At 42.8% G+C, this 15887-nt stretch overlaps 2 protein-coding genes across 22 annotated transcripts in view; one reads left to right on the top strand and one right to left on the bottom strand.

Annotated features, from left to right (window-relative positions):
• The window catches only part of LOC114679329 (uncharacterized), a 168490-nt gene that overhangs the window by 98078 nt on the left and 54525 nt on the right, over positions 1-15887 (top strand). For 17 of the 21 annotated variants that reach the window (XR_013416605.1, XR_013416611.1, XR_013416613.1 and 14 more), the window contains one exon: positions 7687-8326. The exons of 2 other annotated variants lie outside the window; for them this stretch is intronic. The gene's annotated coding sequence lies outside the window, so the exon portion shown is untranslated. Of the gene's footprint in view, positions 1-7686; positions 8327-10025; positions 10172-10677; positions 15648-15887 lie in introns of those variants that run through there. 2 more of the 21 variants (XR_013416600.1, XR_013416615.1) reach the window with 2 other exon arrangements.
• TNR (tenascin R) overlaps positions 1-15887 on the bottom strand; it is a 425227-nt gene that overhangs the window by 58912 nt on the left and 350428 nt on the right. The window contains 4 exon segments of the mRNA NM_001261001.1: positions 4649-4918; positions 9945-10095; positions 12497-12612; positions 15256-15519. Coding sequence (NP_001247930.1) covers positions 4649-4918; positions 9945-10095; positions 12497-12612; positions 15256-15519 — 801 coding nt within the window.

A 15887-nucleotide genomic window follows, 5' to 3' on the forward strand; every position in this document is an offset into this window, starting at 1 on the left:
TGCTTTGGGGTTTTCTTTTTCTTTTTTTTTTTTTTTGTATTTTTGATCATAGGGGTTGTGGCCTGTGGATTAAGGGGCAGTGTTGTCACTGAAGGGACCAGACACCTCCAATGTCAATGATCCTGAAAGAAGTCAATCCTGAGAATGACGTCTGAAAGACGATTGTTAGAACTAGGATGAGGTGAAATTGTTTGCTCCCTCTGGCCTTGAAGTGTGACCTCTAGGAGAGAGGGGCCACTGAGGGCACCCCTGTAGGTGGGAGCTGAGCTGTTCTCTGCAACGTCAGTCAGTCAAGAGCAAGGCAAAGCCAGATGTCTAGTGGAGGTCGTGTGGAGAGACTTGAGACTATGGAATAGACATATCTAGTCTCTAAAACATAAATTAGATTAAGTAATTCCCTTGCTTAAAACTTTTCTGTTGCTTCCTGTTACAAACTCCTAATTGTGGCCGGCAGGGCTCTGTGTGATCCAGCCCTGCCTGCTTCTCAGATATCACCATGTACGACTTCTACGCTTATTTGTTGTGCTCCAGCTATATTGCTTTTTTTCTACTCTTGAAACTCATCAAGCTTATTCCTACCTCAGGACCTTTGAACTGGCTTCTGCCTTTGCCTGGAATGTTCTCCAGATCCTCACATGGCTTAGGTCATCTAGGTCTTAGTTAAAACGTCACCTTCTCAGAGAAGCCTTTTCAAACTACTCGATCCAACATGGTCATGCCTCTGTATCATTCATTTCACTTTTCATCATAGTACTCACAATCAAAATAATTTTGGGTGTTTATTTCCTTCTGCCTTGTCCAGTTTCTCCACTGGAATGTAATTCATGTGAACCAGGATCTTGTCTATCTGTTTATTCTGTAGCCTCAGTGCCTAGAATAGTTCTTGGCACCTGGTAGGTGTTCGATAAACATACATCAAGTTTTAGAAAAGTCCTGTTAAGTATTTCAGCTGTGGGGCATTGAGAATGCTTGGGGTGAGAAGGTGCAGAAAAAAGGATAGCTTTGAGTGAGGGTGCTGGCCTTGTATGAGCAGGAAGCCCTACTCTGCTCTTTGCAGCCAGATTCTTGGCTGAGGTGCAAGTGCCATCCAGCTTGAAATTGTGAAAGAACTTCCTGAAGAGTCCTAGAGTGGCATCACTGCCAAGCAGGTAGGGGCTTGAACTGTTGGGACTTGGATGTTCCTATTAGTTTCCTAGGACTGCCATAACAAGGCACCACCAACTGGGTATCTTAAATAATAGAAATTATTGTCTCTCCAGGCATGGTGGCTCACACCTATAATCCTAGCACGTTAGGAGGCCGAGGCGGGCAGATCATGAGGTCAGGAGATCGAGACCATCCTGGCTAACATGGTGAAACACCTTCTCTACTAAATATCCAAAAAATTAGCTGGGCGTGGTGGCAGGTGCCTGTAGTCCTAGCTACTTGGGAGGCTGAGGCAGGAGAATCGCTTGAACCTGGGAGGTGGAGTTGCACTGAGCTGAGATCATGCCACTGCACTCCAGACTGGGCAACAGAGTGAGACTCCATCTCAAAAAAAAAAAAAAAGTTATTGTCTCACAGACTCAAGATCAAGGTGTCAGTAGGGCTGCTTCCTTTTGAGGGTTGTGAGTGAGAATCTGTTGCATGCCTCTCCTAGCTACTAGTGATTTGCTGGTGATCTTTGGCGTTTCTTGGCTTGTGGAAGAATCAAGAATCATTCCGATCTCAGCCTTCATCTTCACCATGGCATTCTTCTTGTGGGCATATCTGTCTCTGGGCCCAAATTTCCCCTTTCTATAAGGACGTAGTCATATTGGATTAGGGCCCACTCTAATGACCTCATTTTAACTTGATTATCTGCAAAAACCCAATATACAAATAAGGTCACATTCACAGGTATGGGGATCAGGAGACTTCAACGTCTTTTTGTGGAACACAACTCAACCTAAAATAGCAATAAAGAGAAATCTGGGGTATTCAGGTCAAAACAGCAGCCTCTGTTGACCAGATGCCCTGGTGCCTGTGCTTGGAACCTTGAGGGATCTGCTTAAAGAGAAGGCCTCCAGAGGAGAGAAATGGTGCCAGGAGTTCCCTCCTGAGGGCAACTGAAACCAGAGCTGCTGAGGGCAGGGAGGGGTTTTGGAGATTGGCCTCTGGGTTTTCTGCGCTGGCTTCTCTCCAATCACAGGCTGTAGTGTGCTTTGTTCAGGGTTCTTTCCTCTTTCAGAACAGCTCTAAGACCCAAGCAAATATCCTACTCACCATGTAGGAAGCAAATCTCTGCTTTAATTGCCTGTGCAATTAGTGCACTCCTAGTGTCGGAGCCATCACCTGGAAAAGCACTTTGGTTAATTTGAATTTAAGCGGAGCTCTGAAATGACTGAGGGCCTCATCGCGAGGGTCTGGGTACCCTCTCGTCATTTAACTGGCACCTGCCAACCCAGGCCTGGAGAATCTGTCTGCAATGCTGTTTGCATCTCCTCATCCCTTCTTTCCCCTCACCCTCCTCCAGCAGAGGGGAGCATATTTGAGGTGTAGGCTGAGGCTGTATTGAGAAGTCAGCTGCCTCACAGCTGCCAATCCACCAGGCAACCGGAAACAGAAAACCATGTAGCAATGAACTGAAACTCTGGGGGAGCTCCTAGGAGGCAGAATGTAATTGTCTTGATCGGAATTTTCCTGGGCCACCAGCCAATCCTGCTTCCATCTTGTCGACCTGAACATCAAGACTTTGTTTTTCATCACGCTTCTTAAGAGCTCTCCTCTCCTTTTTTGCCGCTTCAAACTCCTTATCAGAGCAGAGCACAAAGAAACCACTTTTCAAACAAAACTATCCTGAAATTAAGAAAAGGATGCAGGACTCGTTGTCCACAGACAATACCACCCCCCTGAGCAAGTGGTATTGTGGAGGTGGGAAATGAGAAGCTGACCTAGAATTAACCAAGAAGGGACATGAACGTCTTTGGTTAAGTGAGGAAACAGAAGGGAAGAGAAATGGACAGAATTTAGTTCATTGTTTCAAGGTGCACATTTGGTCATTTGGGATCCCAAGATATGTTCAGTAAAAATCCCACTGGGCACCCCCTGGGTGAGAGGGTGGCATCTAGCCCAGGAGCTAGAGAGAAAACCTAAAAGAGTATTTTTCAGAATCAAACCTTGCCTTCTCCATTTTATCAGTGTCTGCATTTGCTCCTTTTTAATGGGAAAGCTCTTCCCTGCCCTTGATGTTTCCTAGGCTCTTGTCTCTCTTTTGCTGGAGAAAATGAGCTTACCTAAATGGTGAGTTTTGCAGCAGGACCTGGGCATTGCCCTTCTGTTCCCCTCTCTTGTGGGACAGGCTGTTTCAAGTGTTCAGGCCTCTACTTGTTCCTCCATGCTGTAAGTCCTAACCTGGGTAGTCTCCCAACTTCTGCCATATGGAGAGACTTGCCCAGGTCCACAGTGGCCATCTAGTTTGCAAACCCATCTGGCCATGACGCTAAGTTACATGCTGCAATCTAGGGAACATTTTGGTGTCCATCTGTTTCACTTTTTGCCAATTTATCAATTGATTTTAAACCCAGTGGAGCACAGGGGTGTTATTTATTTATTGAATCTTCTTGAAAACCCTGGACTCATTCCATTCTGTGGCAGACTCTTATGCCACAATCTAAGGTAGAATTCTTGAATTAGTGATTCTTCAACTTTACCCCACCCGAAGATGCTGGTCTTAGATCTTACAGATGTTATCAGTTTTCTTTGATCTCTGGGTCAACTTGGAGTTGGCAGAGATATTATTTGACATGTGACCATCCCAAGGCAAAGAGGGTGAGACTGAGAATCCAGAAGAGAGACACAATCACTAATCTGATCACAGGCCCTTATTTACATAATGAGGGTGCCAGGAAGCCCATCCTTTGGATGGTGCCTGTCCTACTAGCCCACTAGCTGGCCAGACTGATGGGCACTGAGAAAGTCAGGGAGCAAGTCACCCTGAGGTCTGGCCTTTCCCAACTGTTGGCAAAGCTCTAAGAGTCCCAGTGGCCTTGAGAATGTGGGGGTGGGTGGTCACCATAGCAAGGCAGGTTTTACATGGGCTTTATTAACCTCCTATCTGTGGGAATCAGCCTCATATGAGCCTTACTGCCATTACTTACAGGGTGAATCACAGAATTGGTCAGAAGGTCTGCTTAGAGTTATACAGGTTGGGCTTGGCAAAATGCCAATGCACACCATCATGGTGGTGTAGTCATTGTAGGTTTATAGAATTTTTATGATAATTTCCAGCAAATGGGTAAGAATGTGTCTTGAGAAAGAGACGCCTTTCCTGAATTCTCACAAAATTGCCATTTGGACTAGCAATACGGATGCTTGCATGTGTTCAAGACAAACTTGTCATTTTACAAACGGGAAACCTGAGGCCCATAGTGGGGAAGGATTTATATCAGTCACAGATCTAGCTGCCAGTAGAGGTAGGATGAGAAGCTAGCTTTCCTCTCCTAGTGAGGGCGTGCTGCTTTTTCTCTATGCTGGACATCTCTCACTTCCTTCTTGCAGTGTCTGTAACAAGGCTGATGCTCTGACACACCTCGCCTCATTCCTAATACCCCTCTTGCTGTGATGATACCACTGGCTGGTTCCACCCCTCTTTCCCTCCTTGTGCCTCTCTCCCCCACCGCAGCCTTACCTGTTGTGAACTGAGTGGTGGCAGAATCACTCTCGTTGGTCCCTCGGACAGCACTGACTGACACCTCGTAGCGGGAGCCGGGCCGCAGGGCCTGCACTGAGTATTGGCTCAGGGGAGGCTGCAGCCGGAAGGTGGTCTTCCCGCCTTCCCCGCCCACCAGGCCATATTTCAAGAGAATGAAATCGACTTTGGCTCGAGGGGGGATCCACTCCACAAAAGCCACGGTGTCAGAGACGTCTCGAACCAGGATCTGCGTGGGGCCGTCAATGACTGAATGAGAAGGATCAAATAGAACAAAAAGTTTGAGTGAGAAATAAACCTTGGGCGTCAGCTCTCTCTTTTCCTCCTCATGGAAGTCTGGTCAGTCAGAGAGAGGATGGGTATTATTATTGCATTTCACAGATGAGGAAAATGAGACGCAGTAAGATGAAGTATCTTTCCTGAGGACATGCAGTTTGCCTTGGTTCCCCTGAATTTTGGTCTAATTGTTCTTTTACCAGGCTGTAGTTTTCAGGTGATGGCACTTCCCAGTCTGAGCAGGGGAAGGGCACTTGCTGACTTGAAAGAGTCGGCCCTGTTTCTTTCTGGAGGTCATGGGACAGAGAATTGAGAACTGGGTTTCTGGCACATTTCTGCCACTCAGCTCTCACCTTCTTTGAGCCCTGAGGAAAGACCTAGGAAATGACCAGACTGCCTAAACATCCAAGACTTCCAGCTTGGTTGCCAAAGAGGTCATAATGAGTATTCAAAAGATGTCCCTGTTCAGCCACTCTACCAGCCCAGTCAACACAGTTGCTAAGACCGTTTAAAAACCAACAGACACTTGCATTTGAGGAAATGAACATGCCTTCTGGGTAAACTTGCTCCTCTGGATAAAAGGATAAAAAGGACCCCAGCTTTGGAATAGCCTCTTATGGGTCATTTTTCTCCATCTGTTCTGGCATATTTCTACACCAGAAGGGCATTACAGTCACCTCTTCCAGGTTCTCCAGTGTATGTCCCTCATAAGCCCTGGCCTCTGGCACTGTGCAGGTCAGGGCAACACCTGGAAAGCTGGTGGATTTCCTGCAGGTCCCACCACCTGTGACTCCAGCACCCACTTGAGGTTCTGTTCATACTGAATTAGATAATGGGGAAGTGAGGGAATGTAGAAGGAGAAAGAAAAAGAAACAGCCAAGTGAGGAGAATAGGAAACGGTCTTCTCAACTTCTCATGGGATGTCTGCATGGCCAACATGCTCTTGCCTCCATGTTTTCATTTATTATTGGGGCTACACCCTTCTGGCTGGAGCCGATTATTAACGTTAATATTCTTTAAGGATTTGGAACTAAAACCAGAACTCTGGTTCTCTAATTAGCCTGTGTTGGACCATGCAGAGCCAGAGCTGGTGTGGCCATTTTCTACCATTCTGATACTGATATAGAAACCATTTGATCTGGAGAAAAGGGGAAAGAGGGAGAAAAGGAGAGAGTGAGAGGGAAACCAGTGGCCATGCAGAGTTTCTAGAAAGATATATGGAATAATTTGATTCCTGTTGTTCCATTTTCTGGTGCAAGTCTTTTGTGAGGCCCAGATGCATTTCTGGCCCTGGGATTCCCATGAGACACTCTATGTCCTTCCAGTAAATTCTCTATTCTGCTTCAGCTGGTTTAAGTAAGTCTCTCTTCCTTGTTACTGGCGAGCCTTGACTAAGACTTGTTTCTATCCAGTCCACTCTGGCCCACCTCCTACTCTGTCTCCAAAATGAAGTTTCTCCCTCAGGACTGTCTTAGACTGACCTTAAGCCTCTCAGTTTTTCAAGGTTGAGCCTTTCCCTTGGGTACTCCTCCCTCTTTCTGGGTCTTAGCCTAGTCCTGTTCTGTCTTAAGCTGCTTAGGACTCTTGGTCCAGCACCAGCTAAAATGAAAATCACCAGACCACTTGGGTGCCACCTGGTTTGGAGTTAAAAGGAACTCCTGGTTTTCATATTTGAGGTAGTAATGTGATTTAACAGAATATATCCAGCTTCTTTTCAGCATGTTGCACTTGGTGGTTTTAGATAACTTAGGCCTTTTACATTTAATTTAACTTAATTATGAAATGGGGGAAGTGGCCTCCTAGGTGCTGTGTAAGCATGATATCTGAAGCATAGTAGATACTCAGTAAATGTGTGTTGAGTAAATGAAATAAATGGAAAATCTTCTTTATCCATGAGAAAGAAGGGGAAGCATTTCAATAAACTGTAGCTTTTTGGAAAAAAAAAAAAAAAAGGTGTCAGGGAAATGCAACTGACCACAAAAGGCTTTTGTCCTTCAACTCTTTAAATCCAGAAAACCCTAATCATAATGGATTGAACATATTAAAATGTGATTATGTAGCACAAAGGGCTTTAGCTGTGGGAGGTCTTGTAATTTGCATTCACAAAATGGCCTGCTTAGAAGAAGGCAGCCTGAGTGCCTGATGAGGACACAGAGCTTCACAGTAGGGTGTTGGTGTAGGTCAGCTCTTAGCAGAAGGAAATAATTAAACAATCATTTCCTAAAAACAGCACACAGGACTGGGAGCCAACCGTCTTTTTCATAGCCACTCTTGGATTCTGCCCTTTGGTTGGCCACTTGGTAGCAATGTTCCATTTCAGTCAAGGAGGTATCAACTTGCTTTCAGCTTTGGTCCTAATGTCTAAACAAACACAACCCCTGCTCAAAAAGTAAACTGGAATAAATGTTTTTCCATTTCTTCATGATTCTGTAGATGATGCCAAAATATTAAGGACATTTTTTCTTAAATGAAAATAATTCTGCCTAGCTTTACCACAAATTTCTAGATCTGGAATTTTAATTTTAATCTTAAGGAACTGCCAAACCAAAAAATACTGCAAATGTTATAAGAATGTGATTTGACTATAAGACTAAGGCAAGGCTAGACTACCTTCTCTATGTTCTGTCAATATTCTAGGAGAAAAACATTCCTCAACTGCAATGTTTTCTATCCTCTTATGAACCATCTTCTCCTTTTAGCCTTTTGTCTTTTACTAATACTTTCTTAATATCAAATCACAGGAATAATTTGGACACCTTGAAACATTTCATATCAGAAGAGGAGAAGCTGCACCTGCTATTGTTGGGCTCATCCCAGGACACCCCAAAGTTTGGCACCTTGGTGTGCTGAGTGCTTTGAATTAAAGAGGAATGAAAGAGCTTCAGAAACAGCCCCAGAAGCAAGCAAGGTTTTTCTGACCATCTGCAGTCCTCCCGTCTCCTGACCCTTCTTCTCCCCTTGAAGTGATTCACAGAAATCAGAATTCCTCTTCCTCAAGGCAGGTCATAGAAACTAGAACTCCTCTTCCTTCCCCAAAGCAAGCCATAAAACCTAGAAAGGTCATTTTTTCCCTCCTCCCTTCTCCTTTGAGGACCCTCATTCCAGTGGGGTCCTGCCCCATCGAGGAGGTGGAGAAGAAATGCTTCACAGAGAGGCCAAGAAGAATCTGAGCAGACAGGCCTTGCTAGGTCTCCCCTTTAGACTATTACCATAAGATCATAGCCATTTGTCCATTTACATTTCTACATGGCTGTCCATTCTTCCTCAAACCTAAGCATAAAAACAGATAATATCCCCCACGTCTTTGGGTCTTCATTTCTGAAGGCTCCTGTGTCACGTGAAACTTCGATTAAATAAATTTGTTATGCTTTCTCTTGTTAACCTGTCTTTTGTGATAGCAGTGTTGTTGTGACCCTTATATGGTGAGTGAGCAAAGGCATCACACCTTTCTGCCCCAAGTTATGAAATGTCAACTCTTCAGTTTACAGCATAACCTTGGGGAACAGAGCTGTGGAAAACCTCAGCCACCAGCCTTCTAGAGGGATTCTTACAGAGCACTTCAGGTTTTATGGTTAAAAAACATACTCTTTGGATCAGAGTTTCTTCTAAAACATACTTTTTGGATTAGACAATGGTTTGAAAGCTTTTTGGGTGGTAAACTTTTTTTTTAAAGGACAAAAATCTTAAATGGATGTACAAAATATAAAACAGATCAAAGTAGAGTTGTCCTGGTTGGAGGCATGGCAGAAGGAGTAATTAGAGGTCTGGCTCTCCACCGGATTCTAGCCTTGAGGCACTGCCATAGAACCTTGGTGCATTAATGGAACACAAGCTAGTACCACGATAGTTCTGAACCAATGTTTTCTAAGCTGAGCTTAAGCCTCGGCACCTGATGCTGTTTGGTTTGTATTCAATAGCAGAGCATGAATCACTAATCTGTAAACGTGGTCTCATTACATTGTGTTGTGGGTCTCATTTCTGGTCAACTCAGCCTTTTGTCCTGAACTTAAAACTGGCTTTCTGGTACATTGATTTCTGTTTATGAAAAACACATAAAGCTGTACCAATAGTCACCTATCTCAATTTCTGTTACTGACAGGGAAAGTTGCTTAGCCTCTGAGTTTCAGCTCCATCAACAATAAAACGAGAACCAAAACTTATGCCAGATGCTATGTATAACTTTCAAGACATTCTTGGTGAGGACACACATTGATACATCACAATAGCTAATTGACAGCATTGCAGTTGAACATTCTTTGTTAGCTAAGGAAACAATAAAGCAAAATATGACAATTAATGAATCAATCCTGGAAATATAATAATCTTGAATGAGGTGAACTGTGGGGATGAAATAATAATAGACTTAAGCCATCACCTTGAACAGTGACCCAACCCATACCTCCTTAGTTTTGAATGACTTGTTTCCTACCACTTTCACTTCTGAGTATGTTCTAAGTATATGTGTGTATACCAAGTATTGAGCACTCACTCTCATCAGCACAGAGCTGATCGCTTTGTGTGCTTTATCTAATTCCATCCTCATATTAACTTAATGAAGGAGGTACTCTTGTTTATCATAAATTATTCTTGCTTATCTTGTAAAATAAATTGAGGTTTGGGAAGGTTCAGATGACTTTTTCCAAATATCATCACAGGTAAGAGTGAGTCAGCTCTTGCTGCTTCCAAAGCTCATTGACACCAGGGGCTGACAAATGAGGCTTCTTCATGAATAATATCAGAATAAATATAATGGAAATATTAAAAAAGAATTGTCTCCATAAAACACTCTCCCAGATGTCAGTGCTTGTAAGGATGAGTAATAAGGAAGATGATGAGCTAAGCACCTGGTAGAGTAGCTCCATCACCAGGTACCAGAATTGTCCCAGCTCTGGGAGAAATTCTAACACCTCTTTTGTCTCTGCACTCTTTGGGGAATTCTGTGGTTCTTTTCTGAGTGACCTAGTAGGCAGCTCTAGGAAGAAGGGTTGGAGGCACTCACCTGTGGAGACACTGGCCGAGGTAGGGGGGCTTCGGGCCTGTTCTTTCAGAGCCACCACATTGACAATGTATTCTTCCCCAGGCTTTAGTCCCGTCTGGTTAAAGGATGTAACATCACTGGGGACCTGAGCAATCACTCCCCCTTCATTGTTCTGGACAGTGGGGAGAAGCAGAGAAAGCAAAAGAGAAAAGTCACTGGGAGAGGAATCTGATGAGAGAAAGATAAAGGTATGGAATACTAATTGTGGGCTGTGAATTTAAAGTAGGGCAAAGTCTCTTTCCTCCTTGCTGACAGCTGAGTATCTGGGGCCAGAAATAACTCCCCATGGACTCCACAAGAAAGACACCACCCTATGAGGATTTGGCAAATGGAGGGTCAATTTTTAGGAACATTTCTTTCACTTCTCCTGAGTTTGCTGAGTTTGCCAATAAAAATTAGTCATGAGGTGGTGCAGAATGGTTTTTGCCAATGATTAAATGTTTGATGGTTACGGTTAACATTCATCAGAGCTTTTTGGCATTTATCGTAATGAACATGCCTCTGGCTATTTAGAAGATAGTCATGTGTGTTTGTGTGTAAACATCTTTATATACACACACAACACATGTCAAACTAAGACATTGCCATGAGATAATTGTTTATGAGCCAGAGCTAATATTTTGCTATATCTGAAGTTTCTCATGGTGTTACATTCAGTGTGAATCTGTCAATGTCTTGTTTCCCCTCCACCTAGATGAATTAGGACTCAGTGAGACAACCAAACATGAAGTACAAAGAAAGGAAAAAGAGAGCTTGGAAAAAGAGAATAACAAGAAGAGAAGAAGGAGACAAGAGGGAAGAGACAATGAGAAAGAGTAACTTGACAAGATTGAATCTAGAATTTATTATTTATTATCTATCTTTCTATCTTATCTTTCCCTCTCTCTTTCTCTCCATATACTTTCTATGAGTGTCTTCAGAAGTGGAGGAGACAAGAGGGCCTTTTTTGGAGGGCATTGCCATTCTCCCCTATTCTTTGGCCTCTATTTATGGTACCCAGGGTGCGTTATATGTAATTTATAGCCATACTCTTATAAATCAGTGTCATGAATGCCCCCCAGTGGCCTCAACCTACAGATCACAACAGTTATTAAACCATGTGGCCATGCATTTGGCCTTGGCATTCCCTGGTCAGCTTCTCTTTTAATTAGAGTTTTACATACTGGATACATGTAACAGTAGAACCTGGCATAACTTTTTCTTCCTGAGCAACAAGGTGACTTGATTGTTCCAATTGTTATATAACTCAATTGCCTGCCATATTTTATTTATCATTTTAACTCAAATAAGACATATTGGTACAGATGTCTGTTTAGATATATTTACCTTGCTGTGAATGTGACTATGATATGACTGTATCCACATAAGAGAATGGGGCATACAGGTTTATTGAATAGAGCCCTGGGATAGGAGGTGGAGGCCCAGGTACTCATTTTTAAGCCTGTCACCAACTAGTTGTATGATGTCCTTCAAGTTTTCTGAATCACAGTCTCTATAAATTAAACTAAACTAGATGTAAAATGAAGGGTCCTTCAAGTTTTCTGAATCATAGTCTCTATATATTAAACTAAACTAGATGTAAAATGAGGGGTCATACCCTGTGAACTTGAAGATCTTTTGTAATTCTAACAGTTCATGGCTCTAAGAATTTTGAAGTAAAAGAATGGTGAAATCATAGTCTTGTTAGCCAAAAATGTGTCATTTGTCATTAAGTCTGATGAATGGCTAAAAAATGTTCTTTGATGTTGAAGAATAAAGACAGAGGGAAGGAGTCTGATTGAACTTTATATCCTCATGTGTGGTACAGTTAGGGAGGACACTGGTAGGGTCAACAAATTCTGGAAATCTGGAGCCAGGCATGCACCTCTGGCAATTCAGAAAAGTTAGTTTTAGAATTAAGAAAATAAAGAAATACTGCCTTAAAGAGTAGAAAAGAATCTTAGGATACTTTAAAAGTCATAGACTAATAAAAGAAGTTGCTAAATTAATAGGTTACAAATTTATTATGAGTAATCCAGGAGAGCCAAGGTGTCTTTGTGTTGTGTCTGTAACCTTTAGAGATTGATGCCACGCAAGCTGACTTTTCTCTGGTGCATCTGTCTGCACAGAATGAAGCTTTTGACTGATTATGTAACTGATTCAGTCTGGCTTTTCTTATGTCCTAAAGAGAAGCCTCAATTTTTTTGAGGGTCTGGCTTTCACACTCACCAAAACCATGGTTCATCAGGCCCTAGAGTTATCTCAGCGGAGAGCTGGAGCTGGTGGCTGCTTCCTGCATCCTCTGTTCTGCAAGGCCAGGGTGCCATGCTTGGAGTTACTCTTGTCAGTGGGTCATTACCACATATTTGTTGCAGAAATGTTCTATATCCCAGACACCCACAACATGCCATTTTGTGTCTTTAATGGCATGGAGAAAGATATTGGGTAACGCCTTCCTTGCTGCCCCTGATTCCAAGCTAAAGGTACAAATACTCCAAATAAGTCTGTCTGACAGTATAACAGGTGAGTGTTACCTTTGGAATGAAGCTGATTTCCCACCCATCAAAGGAAAATGAGAAGGGCTCCCACTGCACCTCCACGGTGGTCTCTGTGATCGTCTTAAATTGTAGCCCTTGAGGAGTGGAGAGATCTGGAAAACAGCAATGTAGGTGACAATGTCATGGCTAACCCTTGGGACAGAGAGCATTGCCTGATGCTTTGTCTTGGTGAACTTCCTCCACGCCATGGGCATGGTGGTGTCTGGTGGACAATCCCAATCTTACTCCAGACACAGTGAATCCCAGGTGCAGGATCTACCCATCCCATTGTGGCCCTAGTGCTTGATGTTGATGGAATACACGAGTTAACTTAAACAAAATATATAGAAACAATTTTAATGCTTTTTATTATATTAACAGGTTACTATTAAAATGCAGACATCATTTTCCTTTTCTTACTAATGTGGTAGATCTTGGCATTTCATATATAATACAGTGCCTTTTTCAGAGGACTTGAGCAGTATCTTTAGAAGCTTTATAGCACTCTCGGGAGGCACTATGATGGCTTCTATCAGTGTTGTCATTTTGCACACAGGAAAAGAGAGGCACAGAGAAAGCTAGCTAAAGGTGTGGAGCAAACCAATTTCAGAATTAATACTAGAGTGATTTCCTTGATCATTGATGCACATTGAGGTATTTTGTTTAGCTCAAATCAGTAAGTCTAGGATGGTCTGAATTTTTCATTTCATGTATCTCCCTCTTTTCCTCCCACCGCCCCTTCTTCCCCAACCACACAGACACATACACATGCACAGGTTTTGTGAGATGGAAGTGTGCTTGTCCTAATGGAGTTCCAATTATCAGCCCTGAAATATGACAGCATGACTTTTCTCAGTTCTCCAGGAAGCCTGCTCCCATTTTAGCTTTACCTCTCATGGGCTATTCCCGTTGGAAAAAGGACAGATTTTCTCATCCTTCCTGTTTGGAAGCATTTTCATACTTCTTGGTTGGAAGGCAGGGCTGACTGTGAACCCACTTGAAGGCGTGTCAGGTGGTTTACATGATCTTGTCCTTGTCACCTGGGAGCTTGCCTGAGGGAATGCCCTGAATTGGCATAATAAATGCCACAGGAGATGGAAACCTCATCACTGCGCATGCATGTGGATCAGAGAGTAGACGCTTGGGAGTTAGGCCAGGCACTTAGGGTGGTGACTCATCCCGGAGCAAGGTGGGAAAAGTGGCAGATGGTGACCTGCCTCTCTGTACAATCATTGCAGATATTTAAAACCAGTTCTCAGGCACCAGAGAAATTGTTTTTTAAAAAGGTCAAATATAAACAGAGATAATTATAGGCATATTAACAGAGTCAGCACTCATCTCATAGCAGAGTCCAAAATTATAACAGAATTTCTGTCACTTGAAAAGCAAGGGGACAAGATGACTTCTTAAATTCTTTCCCCTCTGCCTGTCTCTATCCTTGCATCCTTCAAAGCTCAATTCAGTCCTGGAGCTTCCATGAAGATTTCAAGGCTAACTCTTTCTACCTTGGCCTTTTCCTTTTCTGAACTTTCGTGGCATTTGCTACCCAAATACCATCTTATCTACACAAAATGAGTTCAAATCTCTTACCCCTTATCTGGTGGTAAGTCCTATTTACTGGCCCAAGGGCTGTCTGAATTCTAGAGGGCTTATGTTTTCATGGTCACTTCTTGTTCCACTTTCTTGTTACTGCTAAAAATCTCTGTATCACTCATACCTCATCTCCTGTGAATGTTCTCTTCTCTTGTCCCGGATTTTAATGAGATATAGCCCCTTTCTCATGATCTCTCTGAAGAGTTTCCACATAAGACACACAGACATTTGTGTGCATGCAGGTTTTGCAGTATACTTGGGGTGATGAGAACTTCTCTTGTCTAAATTCTTCTGCCTGGCTTTTGAAATTCTGAACTAAAACAGGCTTATTGTATCAATTTAAGAATTCAGAGGGGTATACAGAAAAATATAATAATAATTTCCTGTCTCCTTCTTATTCTACTCTTTGATGTAGTCAGTGTTAATAATTGGTATGCAATCTTTTATATTTTTCTATGCTTGAACATACACAAAATACAGATATACACCCACAAAAGTTTCCCATTATGTGTAAAAAAACTGTTCATTTCTTATGGAGAGCAGTTTAGATTGTTTTCTGTCTCCATCTCTCTCTCTTCTCTGTGAATCCTTCTAAACTATGCTCTAGGGCTTCAACTTTTATAAATAAAATGAACTATTAAGATATTTTGCTAAACAAAAGACCAGGAGGAAATTATGCCACTTCTCTATCAGGAGAAGGGGATGTTGTCAGTTGTGGTTTTAAATACGATTTTTTTTCTCACTTTGCTATACACTTACGGTCGAGAACATACCATTTAGCACTTACTTCTTAGAGGTACTAGTTCATATCTCCTTGTTTTGTATCTCTAACCGATTCAAAGTCTGTAGATGTCTCATACTTTCCTTGACTTCTAATCAGAGTCTAGCTTATAACAAGTCAGTACTCTATAATTAAAGTACTTTTTGTCCTTTTGGTTCTATAATTTATGAAAGTTGCCTGAATTTGGAAAGTCTTTTTAATCGAAAGTGCTTTTTAATGATGTATCCTTTCTAAATGGGCCACATCTCTAGCCCTTCCCCTCAAGGGCAATGACTATTCCAGGCATCCCTGAAGAATTAAGAAAAGACACTACTATCATGAATGCCCATGATCTCATGTAGGAGAAAAGGAAAATGAAGCAGGATGGGGAAATGGTACGTACGGGTGGCCACCTTGGCAGTGATGGGAAGGCTGAGGATGTTGCTAATGACAGCGTAGACGCTGATGTTGTAGGTGAGACCTGGCTCCAGCTCCGTGATGGTGACACCACTCCAATCTCCAGGCACCCGCTGCTGGAGCTGGAGGCCCCCCAGGGCCGTCGGCTGGTAAGAGATCACATATTCCGTCACTGCCATCGGCCCGTCCCATTCCAGCTCAATGGACCTGTCGCTGATACCAGCCACTCGCAAGTCCTCTGGAGGGGCAACTACCAGGAGGCAATACATAGATAGCATGAGCTCAGAGGATTGCCTTCCCCATCCTGGACTCAACTTTCTTCCTCACATCTCACCCCCCCATGCCACGTCTATATGTTCTGCTGGGCTCAATGGCTTTTTGTGAACAGGCTCTTTTCTTTTTGGTGCTTAGTACCACAATGTCTATAAGGTCATGAACATGCACTGGAGCCAGCTCCTACTGGCTTGTAAAGGCTGATTGTCAAATTTTCAGGACCGTTTCAAGACTGTCGTTGAATAGAGCCATTACTAAAGATTCAATTTCATAACCTAATACTTAAGTAAATTATATTAAAAACAAAGGTAATAGATACTCAAAATTTATCACTTTCAAATTATT

Source organism: Macaca mulatta, chromosome 1 (assembly GCF_049350105.2).
Source record: "Macaca mulatta isolate MMU2019108-1 chromosome 1, T2T-MMU8v2.0, whole genome shotgun sequence".
In the NCBI taxonomy this organism is placed as follows: domain Eukaryota; kingdom Metazoa; phylum Chordata; class Mammalia; order Primates; family Cercopithecidae; genus Macaca; species Macaca mulatta.